Source organism: Gobio gobio, assembly GCF_949357685.1.
Source record: "Gobio gobio genome assembly, chromosome: 16".
Lineage (NCBI taxonomy): Eukaryota > Metazoa > Chordata > Actinopteri > Cypriniformes > Gobionidae > Gobio > Gobio gobio.
In genome coordinates this window covers 7,282,290-7,295,108 of record NC_137109.1, presented here as the reverse complement: position 1 = coordinate 7,295,108, position 12,819 = coordinate 7,282,290, and the positions used below count along the sequence as shown (strand labels likewise).

Genomic DNA, 12,819 nt, shown 5'->3' with positions numbered 1-12,819 from the left:
ATTTTCCTAAAGCACATTTTGGCTCTTTACGTAATTTTTTTTTGTTTTTGTTTACTATTATAGTTTTTATGTGATATTTTGTATTGTTCTTTATGGTTGTACCACTGTATACGCTACACTCAAAAAAATTCTGGGTTAAAAGCAACCCAAGTTAGGTTGAAAATGGACAAACCCAGTGATTGGGTTATTTTAACCCAGTGGTTGGGTTAATTGTTTGCATAATGTGCTGGGCAGTTTTATTTAACACAACTATTATTTAAAAATGACTAAATGGCTGGCTTAAAATTAACCAAAAAGATTTTGGAAATTAAAAATCAGACACTAATTAGGTGGCAACAATAATCAAAAGGTAAACATTTATTAATAAGCAATTTAATAAATGTCTATTGTTTTATTATTATTCATTAACTTGAACTGTCTGGGTTCATTTTAAGAAAGCAATACAAGACAAAATTATTGAGTTAAATAAAACGAACCCAACCGCTGGGTTAAAACAACCCAGTCGCTGTGTTTGTCCATTTTCAACCCAATTTGGGTTGTTTTCAACCCAGCATTTTTAGTGTACTGTTCATGTGCTCTGCAATAATACACAATTATTTTATTGTTAATATTATTATTAGTTTATAATTTTACAAATTGCTCATTTTTGTATCTGTTTGATTATCTGTATAATTACATACTGAAATACCATTGTCATTATTATATTAGACACGTTTCACATTCATTGGAGTAGATTTATGAACCATATTTTCAGTTTTTCTTAAAAATAAAAAAAAAGGAAATTATATAGATACTGTTTTGAGGCCCTTTATGATTTTTCTAAGATTATTTAGTGTGTTTGTGGTGTCCGGTTTCCTCAGAAAAGTAGTATTGCACTTGATTATTTGCATGGATGTATGAGAATGAATGATCCACTGACACGGTGACATAATTCTGTGAGGAGACAAAGTTTAGCCCAAAGCCATCTATCCCGATTCATTTCCTCAGTTGCTCTCTCCTGCGGGCTATTTCTGCTCAGGCATCAGATCTGTGTGGCTTTATGTGACACTGCGTCCAGACAACATTCAGAGGCTTGACCTTCTACATCCAGCCATCATCACTGGAGGAAGGATATCATCTGGCACACACTTCACATAACACGTGGTTTCACACTGCACATCCAGTCTCTGACAGTAGGTGGCGCTCATGGAAAAGCAGAAATACTAGAGTGAGCCATGAACACGAGCCACTTCTGTTCTAACATCCTTTTATTGTCTTTTTTTATTCAAAGAACAATTACATATAATGTATTAAGAAATAATATAACAATACAAATAAAAACATATAACAATTTACAATAAATAAAATAGTTGCCAGGGTGAAGTCAATATAAAAATGCAGAGCAAAAACAGAAAATACATCCAAATATACATTAAAAATTTCAAATAAATGTATTATAAAGTTTGAAGCAAGCTTTCAAAGTTCTTAAAGCTTTCTTATTCAGAGTCTCTGATCCTGTCAACATATTTCAGTCAACAAAATCAAACAATTTGGTTTCTTATTGGTAAATTAAATGTACACTTATGAATGTGAAATTTGGTTAATAATAGGCTATAGTTAAATTAATTAAGTAATGTTCTTCTTGATCAGAATAGCCAGTAAAGCCACAGAGTACATTTCCCAGAGTGAAAGAGGTCTTGAACATTGAATATTATCGTTGATGTATTTTTGAATACTTTTATTGTCATTGTCATCACGACTGAAAGAAAGGAAGTAGCTTATTATTTACAACAGCCATTCAGATTTTTTTTTATGAATAAACATTCGCTATGGTGTTTATCAAACAATACCAAATACTTAACGACGCCTTTTGTTTCAAACACTTGTTTAGTAGCTAACGTTAGGCTTATAGCTATCGCATTTATAGCTATAATATCGCATTTGAAGATGTTCTCTGTCTAAAAGTTATCCTAGTTTCAGTGAAAATGACATACATTATAAAGCAAGTGTGAGAAGAGTTTTCATGTTATTACATTTTAACAAAAATGTACTTTGTACCAAAGGGGTGTTTGTTTCCCCACAGGGTGCGGTAAAATGCTCCGTCACTCTGACAAAAACAATTTGCATTTACACCAAAATCAGAGTACAAGCAGTTTTTACCTTAAAATTAAAAAGACAAGCTAAAACAGTGGATAAATATGATTATTGGTTATTAATGAACCATGCTGAAACTCAGCCTATTTGAAAAATATTGTTAGCCGATGCTAACTAGCTAGCTGATGCTAACTTGAGGTCATTTAAAAAAATAAAGTCCAAATATTTTTATTTTATTCAACCACCTAGTTAGATTGCATACATTACAACAAGGGATGTGATGTTCAGACCATGGTAACTACTGCTACAGTAAATTATGAAAGTGAGAAGCAATGCCCCCTGGGGGCGTTTTACCCCACAGACTAGGTTTTAAAAAATGTAATTCTAAAAAATATAATACAATTTTCCTTAAATACAAGCTTTAAAACAACTTTTCTTACCGTGAAATTCTCTCAGGTAGGTCGTAAGCTTCACAATTAATGGGTCATTCTTCATTTGTGGTGGCGATGTCCCTCGACTTTACAACAGTTGAAATAAACTTTGAATACCAAATCAATTATAAAATGTTTGCATGTTTGTATTCTGTAGGATTAACACAATTTGTGCATTATTAATAGTAACATTTTTGTTTTAAAATTCATATTTAATTGAGTTAATATCTGAAATGTCTTTCCTTCAGAGCCATTTCATCTTATAATGTAATGTTTTGTACTGTAAATTGGTTTTTAATCTTTTAGAATAAAGACAATAAAGATAGCACAGACCATTTTGTCCTGCCTTTCGATGTATATCCAAATAAATAAAATAAATTGAAATGATCAATGAGTCCTTAAAGTAATTTATTAGCCTATAAAGTTGCATATCTCTGCTCATTTTAGAACAAACCAAAACTTTACTTCAAATATTGGTAACAGCATAGACATAAGTGGTTGTTCCACCAGTGCAATGTCTCCTGGAGACTGAGGGACCAGCTGAAAGCTCAGATTCAGAGGCTCAGAGGTGGATGGGGCTGTGGTGCTGGAGAAAGATGTTGGGGTGCTCTTCGCTCTGCTTAATATGAGGCGCCACGTAGGATTTAAATCATACTTCGCTTATCAATACATACATAACACACGTGCATATACACCTATAAATTACTCGCATATACATGTATACTATTGGATGTTCAAAATACATATATGAAATACACGTGCACACTAATATGAAATCCACACCAATACATATTATGTTAGTAATGAATGCATGCACACTCGTGAATAACTTGCATATAAATCCTACGTGGCGCCTCATAATATTGGGTTGAATTAGGCGCATGGTGTGTAGTATAAACGTCAGAGATGTAGTATGACACTGCATACTTATGAATAATTATTCATAATTTGTTCAAGCATCCAGAATTATAGCCACGTTAATAACGTTTGTAAGAAACCAAACCATTAGTAAATCCGTCAAGATTTCAGCGAGATAAGAGTATTTGTGTTCAGATCACTCGCCTTACAACAGGCACCACAGAGCCCGCCAGAAAGCTTGCCTGTCACAAGATGGCCGCCGGTGACGTTAGAGACTCCGCAAGACATCTAGCCTTTCAAGAGAGGACCAAGCCTGGACTTTATGTAGTTGTTTTAGTCTAAGCTGCAGTCGTCCATAATGGGCTGCCGATTTACTTACATTTCAATGTTTGTTTATTTTGGAATTTAAATTTGTTGAATGTTTGCCAGTTCCCGCCTCCTTCTTTCCTGAGCCTTTAAACCTTGCTACACCAGCGTATAATTTGGTCCATAAATGTCCAATGTCATGATGAATTTGCAGCAGAATTCAATCTGAAATATGTAGATCCTTGGCCAATATTACCAGAACAATCTCTTTCACTTCTGGGTCACAAGAAGTTATTACACCTACATCAGTTGGATCCATTGGCCACAACTCCTGTGGTCGAACAAGAAATTGAGGACCAAAAATATACATCTATTGCCTATATATATATATATCCAAAAAAAAAAATTCCAAGAATGAATCCACCTTTAAACCTCTGGATTATTGGATGAATTCACATTCCTCCATTGTGTGACTTCAGAAATCTTTTGAATTTGAGCAACTCTGTTTGTTACAAAGCATTTCTAATCTTGAAGTCTCATTTCGAATGTATTTAGGCACAGAGACAACAGTCTGTCCAAAAAACAGAATCCTGAAATTGCATCTTCAGGTCCTTCTTCTACAACAATGTTATTTTTATTATTATTTTTTTATTTTATTTAACTTTTATTTATTTTTTAAATGTATTAAGTTCATTATTTATGATGATAATCATTATAAGTAAATAATACATAGACATTTAAAGGCTGTATGCTGTTTAAAAGTAAACATTGTTTATAAAAAAAGTAATAAAACATTTAAAAATAATCAGCCATAGGCATAAGTATTATTATTAATAGAGACATATTATTATTACATAGAGACGTAGCTAAATCTACTGTATGCTACAACAGTAGCCTAATATATTGCCAATTAAAAAAAATTTAAACAGAACTTTTATTCTGACGGGTTGCCGTGAACACTTTTCAGTGTTTGTGTTCATGATATGACAGTTTTCTCAAATGAAAGGTCAAATTCTCATGAAGTGGTGGTTTATGCGTTCGTGTCCTCATATAGTGACACACGGCAGAGACGACAAAGACAGCGAGGGAGTGTCAAGTGTGTGTGTGTGTTTGCACGCGCACTCCCGCGCATACACAGAAACGCAGAACATGCAGGAGTAATATTTAAATAATATTTTGCAATTTAATATTCACAGACACTAGTATATATTCGGCCCTGCGCTTAGATAAACACAGAAGCGACTGAACGCAGCTGCGAGTACCGAATATACTCGGGAGTCGGTGCTACAGAAATGCTGGTATCGTCACATTTTTATAATTTCAGTACCGACTTGGTACCGAAGTACTGGTACTTGTGACATCCCTAGTGCCAAGTGTAAAGTTTGGTGGAGGGGGGTTATGGTGTGGGGTTGTTTTTCAGGGGTTGGTGAAACTGCTGCAGTCAAACCGCTGAATCGACTCACTGATTCATAACGCTCCGAAGTTTGATGATGCCGTGTTTTGAAATCGTCATCACTATATAAGTCGTTATTTAGGTTTTTTTTGCGCACAAAAACTATTCTCGCCGCTTCATAAAGTTATTGTAGAACCACTGTAGTGAGATGGACTTTGTAACGACGTCTTTAATGCCTTTTAAGGGTCTTGAGAGTGAACCGTGCATTGTGCCAATGGAGGCCTTTCAGAGCCATCAGATTTCAACTAAAATATCTTCACTTGTGTTCTGAAGATGAACGGAGGTCTGACGGGTGTCCAACGACATGAGGGTAAGAAATTAATGACAGAATTTAAATTTTTGGGTGAACTAACCCTTTAATGCTTCAGGATACCAAGACATTTTTGACAATTTCATGCACCCAACTTTGTGGGAACAGTTTAGGGACGGCCCCTTCCTGTTCCAGCATGACTGTGCACCAGTGCACAAAGCGTCGCTCCATAAAGACATGGATGAACGAGTTTTGTGTGGAGGAACTGGACTGGCCTGCACAGAGTCCTGACCTCAACCTGATAGAACACCTGTGGGATGAATTAGAGCGGAGACTGAGAGCCAGGCCTTCTCGTCCAACATCAGTGCCTGACCTCACAAATGCGCTTCTAGAAGAATGGTCAATAAACACACCCCTAAACCTTGAGGAAATCCTTCCCAGAAGAGTTGAAGCTGTTAAAGCTGCAAAGGGCCAACTTCATTTTAAACCCTACGGATTAAGAATGGGATGTCATTACAGTTCATGAGCATGTAAAGGCAGGCGTCCTAAAATTTTGACTATATAGTGTATTATAGATTTATAAACTCCTTGATTTATCTGCACAATAAACTATAGGAAAAAATTGATATACATCTCATGACGGACATGTTTTTGCAGGTCTTAATAAAATGATATTTAATAACAGTAGTCATAATAAGCATAAATTCCTCATCGGATCCTCTGCAAACTTCAACAGTTGCTTGGACCGATTCATTCGGTTCTTCTTGAGTTGTGCGTCTTGCGTCCTGATCGTTCAAGAATCGAACATCACTAATGCACATGAGTACATTTTTCCCTCCTGTGAAAGGATATATTGATGTACAGGGGTATGAACGATTGGAACACACCAGAGAGTTCAGGTCAAATGCCAAAAAGAGGATCTCATATGATATCATATGATATTTTCTTTCATGATTGGTGATAGTGGTAAGTAATCAACCTTACCAATCCCCCTAGAGGAGGGCTGGACAATGATTAATAGAAGAGCTTCTTGCATATGTTATTTCTATCCCTGAGGCCGAGTGCATGAGTGTGGTCTATATTTGACACTGAAGTGTTTGGTTCACCCGTTTACTGTGGAGTCAGCTGTGTCAGATGGACAGACTGTAACGTGAGATGAGATCTGAACGCACTTCCTCACTTTACTCTGCACCTTATACCTACCCAGACAACCTGCAGTCAAGCGAGTGAATCTCTTTACCAAGAGCCCAGTCTAGTGCCTGTCTCCATTTCTTTTACCGGGTAGAAGACATCCTTTCGAAGAGGGGGGTGAGAAAGATTTGCTGTGCACTCTCTTTGAGAGGGGAAGAGGGCAACAAGGTGGGTTTTGTCTTCTTAACGTCCTTTAGCCTTGGTTTTGTGAGCCCACTGGAATTTTCACTAACAGGATACACCGGCACGTCTCCAGCTCGTGAAACAGGTACACTGGCGAGACACACGCAGAGAAAGGCTTTTTCTTAACTTGAGAGGTGGCTAATTAGTTGCTTTGACAGAATGGAGATTTGTTGTATTCAGACATACATGTTGATTTGCTCATGTTTGACAGACAGAAATGTTGTGCAAAAACTATATCTGGCTTTGGTGCTGATGCTGAAAAATATGTTCAACGGTGCTACATTTAAACTCCATTGCACTCTTCAAAAAGCTATCCAGATGATTTTGTGAGGAAATATTCCAGTTGGTTACTAAACAGACAAAGTGCATTAGAATGCAATCTTTGATAGGGCTGCATATGTTTGATCAACCAAAAGGGGAAAAAAAGATGTCATATTTTTTGTATTATCCCATCAGGACAGTTCAATTACCATTACATTTTCAGTGATTCTTCTTTCTGTATGGGATCTGGAGTCTCTATTTTGGTTCTTTGGTGTTTCATTTTAGGTCCTCCAATAGCATATTAGCTTGTGTGTGCTTAAAGGGATAGTTCACCCAAAAATGATTTTTTTATGTTTATCTGCTTACCCCCAGGGCATCCAAGATATAGGTGTGTTTGTTTCTTCAGTAGAACACAAATGAAGATTTTTAACTCCAACCGTTGTAGTGTGATAGTCGTATAATGCATGTCATGAGTATGAGAGCAATGAGAGTAAAAACACAGAAATATGAATCCTTATTAAACCTGCGGCTCGTGCGAGAAACCAAAAAGTATTTGTTATTTTTTTACCTCTTATCAGACAAATGTCATCTAGTATTCCCAGCTCCATAACTTCCGGAGAATAAGGTCAAAATACTGCCGCGATCAAAGATATATGTACGTAGATGCCTCATTCGACCGATCCGCGCAGGCACTAATGAGGAATCTATGTATATATCTATGATCGTGCCGGTATTTTGCATGTATTTTGACCTTATTTGCCGGAAGTGATGGCGCGGGGACGGCTGATGCAGAGCCATAGAATTAAAAAAAAAAGAAAAATTTAAATATGGATATTTTTCTTACACAAATGCATCAATTCGCTTCAGAAGGCCTTTATTAACACCCCGGAGCCGCGTGGAGCACGTTATTTGACAGACAGATGCATTTTTTATGGACTTCAACAACTATTACTGCTATTATAATGCTTGGATTAGCCAGAACATTTTTAATTAATATAACTCAGATTTTATTCGTCTGAAAGAAGAATGTCATATACACCTCGGATGACTTGAGGGTGAGTAAATCATGGGCTAATTTTTATTTTTGGGTGAACTATCCCTTTAATGGCACTGGTACGTAGATGGTTTTCAAAATAACCTCTAAAAAGTTCTTTATGGGATTTTCCCCCTATGATATCATTTTGTAATTGTAACTGGAACCTTTACTTTTAAGGTGTACTCACTATACAATCACACTCACAAGGTGATTTGTGGAAATAATGATAATTATTACAGGATAATTAGTATACTTGGAAACTGACACAGGTGGATTTCTAGTTCGCAGCATGCTTTGCTTTGAGTACATTTTGAAATGAAGTGCTATTTAATGTGTTTAAAAGAGTTTCTGTTGTTCATTGTGGTGAAGAGGAAAGCTTGTGGTTAGGCTCTGGGTGGCTACATTCAATTTAATTCACATTTATTTGTATTACGCTTTTCACAATACATATCGTTTCAAAGCATTTTTACAGAAAATGCATTACAATTTTTTGTAATCCGTTATCAGAGGAGACTTTGTCCAAGTTTCAGAAATGCATGCACATACACAAACACGCAGTTAGCTAACATCATGCATTAATTTTAGCATTGGTGCATGTTGATTCAGAGTTTGCGTCATCGCAGGAGTTGGTCTCTTCACAGGTGTTGGTCATCTGAAGTCTAGATGGCGTAATCTCTGGTTACCTCAGGATGGGCGTCCCGAGATGTGCTTTTGATCTGATATAACTGGAGTGCAAGGTTATGAGATGCATTATGAGAATGTTTGGGTAAAGAGATGGGTCTTTAATCTAGATTTAAACTGGGAGAGTGAGTCTGAGCCCCGAACATTATCAGGAAGTCTATTCCATAGTTTAGGAGCCAAATGTGAAAACGCTCTCCCTCCTTTAGTGGACTTAGATATCCTAGGTGTTACCAGAAGCCCTGAGTTTAGTGATCTTAAAGAGCGAGGATTGTAACGCTATAGAATACATAAAATATAAAGATGTTGCACTCAAAGAGCCATAACTGTACTAATGACATTTTTTTTTACTTGTTTATTACATTTACTTGGTTTTTACAACTCATCTTAAGCACAAGCTCACCTCTTCACCACCATGGTTAAAAAATGTATAAACTCTTTTAAATGTCTAAAATAACATTGTTTTTAAAGCTAAACGAACGCCCATCACCATAACTGAACTTCAGTTCCGGAGGCTTCCTAAAGCTCAGTGATTGGACACTGTAAAGACGGTAATGATGACGTTGATTTGACCATATCAATCCGAGCACGAGTCTGATGATGAAACATTGAAGAACTAGATATTCAACCTGAACCTCCATCACAAGAACGACTGGAGCAGGAGTTACTCAGTTCATTATGAGATGTTGCAGCTGTAATTCCTCACCATCAGCATTAACAAGTGTGTGTCCATCAACAAACCCATGTGTGTGTTTCTAATTTATTGCAGTGCATATGCAGGAACTGTATCAATAGCAATGCATACACTCTAAAATAACCCAAGTTGGGTTGAAAATGGACTAACCCAGCAATTGGGTTGTTTTAAGCAAACATTTAACCCAACAGCTGGGTTAAAACAACCCAAATGCTGGGTTAAAACAACCCAATTGCTGGGTTATTTTTAACCCGGCATTTTTTTGAGTGGACGTTAGCCGAGCACTAACAGTGCATACATTACATTAAATAGAAAATATACGTCAATAATTATTCATACTTACAGGTTGTGATTCTGAGGAGCAGCTGTTCCAAATAAACTGAGTACTGACCCATCTTTCAAGAGCAAGTGTTTTGCGAATCCCGCGTTTAACTCTGAGATTTGAGAAGCAGTCGTCAGTAAAATTACGTGTTTAAGGGCGGGACAAATTGTTCGCGGGCGGACAGCGTACAACATATGCGGGCATTATGCAAATGTGCTTTCTAATGACGTATAACCGTAACGCTCTGAGATTCGAATCGCAAAAGACTCGTTTAGGCGTTCAGAGACGATTCTTTCTTCTAGGAGACAATAACTTTATTTGTCATGCATCAACTTTGCAGAACGCTTACATTCACAGACAGATACACACTGCATGAAAGGGAATGTTTGAAAAACCATCATAGGGGCACTTTAAACTCTGACAACTCATTAAACTCACACAACTCACACAACTCTGCATAAGGCACCAATTTGACCAGCAACAGCAATGAACATCAAGAGTGAATTATGTTCAGAGAATACTCTCAGAATATGTCAAATTAAATTGGTGTGATCTCATTAAATTTAGATACATTTTACACATTAGTACCCTAGTTTATGTTCAAATCAATCTATTCAACAGTGTGGAAATGTTGTAGACCAACAAGCTATTTATTTATTTATTTTTTAGTCAGATGGCACTTTCAAATCCAAACCTGGGGGAAAGATTTATCCTACACCATGTGTTTCTAAATGCAACACAGAAGGCACAACAAAATTAGCCCAGGAGCTGCTCAGGTTTCGTTGAGCACCAGTGAAAGGACAGCACCGGGGTTACGCTCATAGCATTGCTATGATAAAGTCAACGATATGTTTACAAAACTCGCTCAAGTACACTTAAACCAGAAGACATCGAGGGGGCAGAAAATAGAGATTTTTTTGAGTGGTGCTCATTTGCAACTTTACTGTAACTTGACCACTTCTAGTTTTGTTTCTGATGCTTGCCAGCTCTACTGCCACAGGTTATGTATTGGATGTGTGTTAAAGCTGACGTGTGAGATTTCTCAAGAACATATTACAACTTCCAACAGTAGTGCACAATGTAATCGTGCATTAAGACAAAAATCTTCCTTCCATCAAATATATTTAAACAAATAAACATAATAATCCCTTCATGCCCTGCTTAACTCAGTCTTTCTCTTTTCTTGAATCCTCAAGTGTCTCCTACTGGGCTCATCAACGCGCGCTGGAGATACTGGAAACATGGCACAGTAAGAGACGGACAGAAAGATGGATGCTGTTTAAAGAAATGGTTTACTCAAAAAATGACAACTCTGTCTATATTTACTCACCCTCAAAACCGGAGTGACTTACTTTCTTCTGTGGACTATCATTTAAAAAGTATGAAAACTGTGCCGGTTACTTTTTTTTTATGCAGTTACATTGAACAGGAATTAAAGCTTTCATTGCACCAGAAGTAGTTCAAGCCTTAAAGGGGTCATGTTTCCTGTGATGCACTTAAAATGTCGGTATGATTTTTACATCAAAAATGGTCATAATTTAGAAATAAAAGGCATTTTTCCTTGTCGGGATATCACCAGACCAAGCTGGATTTAATATTGAACACTGGGCTGGGGAGTCTGCTCTGTACTTTCTACTGCACAAGAGGCGTGATCAACGGGCATAGTTCAAATGACTGTACGCAATTCACCTTTCGCCGCAAGTTTGATTGACAGTCGATCTGACCAATCACATCGCCGAATCTGCCGTTTTGTCCGACAAAGCAGTCAGGAGAGTTAGTAGATTAACGTCGGTGGACTTGAACTTGGAGAAACGGTGTGTACTGACGTCTTGTTGAAACAACATTTCTTTTAGAGTTTATTCATGTTTATTTCATGCTTATCAATGAACTAGAAGGAAGAGAGGATTGGTTCAGGAGCAGCTTTAACTGAGGCGCTACAGCGATTACGACACATTAAAGAGCCACAAAACGCTATTAATTGTTTACATTTATTTTTAAAAAATTACAATTTCAAAGTTGAGACTTTGTTTCATATCAAAAGTAACTCGCTCTGTCCTGTCTGTCGGCGTGTTGTCAGTGTCCTCTTTGGCTTGTAGGACATAGCAACAGTGACTAAAGGGGGCGGGTCTTTGCGAACGGTCAATTGGATAGTCGTTCAACCAATCAGACCACAAGAGGCGGGATCAACGGGAAATGACCCGTCGCTTCTCTATCCGTCATCGCGTTAAACCCGCCAATAGCGAGCCAGGTGGATAAGCCAGTCTGTGATTGGTTCCCGCAAAAGTGTGACAAAAGCAGTAGAAATGAATGTACAGGTTTCCAGCCTGAGCTGCAGGGAGAAATCAAATCGCCAATTTACCCAGTCTACATTTTTCCTGCCCTGATTTGATCTATGGCATTATAAACTCACCTAAAGGATTATTAGGAACACCTGTTAAATTTCTCATTAATACAATTATCTAATCAACCAATCACATGGCAGTTGCTTCAATGCATTTAGGGGTGTGGTCCTGGTCAAGACAATCTCCTGAACTCCAAACTGAATGTCAGAATGGGAAAGAAAGGTGATTTAAGCAATTTTGAGCGTGGCACTGTTATTGGTGCCAGACGGGCCGGTCTGAGTATTTCACAATCTGCTCAGTTACTGGGATTTTCACACACAACCATTTCTAGGGTTTACAAAGAATGGTGTGAAAAGGGAAAAACATCCAGTCTGCGGCAGTCCTGTGGGCGAAAATGCCTTGTTGATGCTAGAGGTCAGAGGAGAATGGGCCGACTGATTCAAGCTGATAGAAGAGCAACTTTGACTGAAATAACCACTCGTTGCAACCGAGGTATGCAGCAAAGCATTTGTGAAGCCACAACACGCACAACCTTGAGGCGGATGGGCTACAACAGCAGAAGACCCCACCGGGTACCACTCATCTCCACTACAAATAGGAAAAAGAGGCTACAATTTGCACAAGCTCACCAAAATTGGACAGTTTAAGACTGGAAAAATGTTGCCTGGTCTGATGAGTCTCGATTTCTGTTGAGACATTCAGATGGTAGAGTCAGAATTTGGCGTAAACAGAATGAGAACA

The 12,819-nt window shown here is 37.6% G+C and overlaps 1 protein-coding gene across 7 annotated transcripts in view; it reads left to right on the top strand.

The window, feature by feature from the left end:
• The first annotated feature begins 6,572 nt into the window (after positions 1-6,572).
• The window catches only part of myot (myotilin), a 60,185-nt gene continuing 53,938 nt past the window's right edge, over positions 6,573-12,819 (top strand). The window contains exons 1-2 of one of the 7 annotated variants that reach the window (XM_079839001.1): positions 6,573-6,830; positions 10,933-10,985. In XM_079839001.1, the coding sequence (XP_079695127.1) occupies positions 10,978-10,985 (8 nt within the window). In that variant the 5' untranslated portion in view covers positions 6,573-6,830; positions 10,933-10,977. Of the gene's footprint in view, positions 6,831-9,191; positions 9,442-10,932; positions 10,986-12,819 lie in introns of those variants that run through there. The other 6 variants (XM_079839002.1, XM_079838996.1, XM_079839000.1 and 3 more) reach the window with 6 other exon arrangements.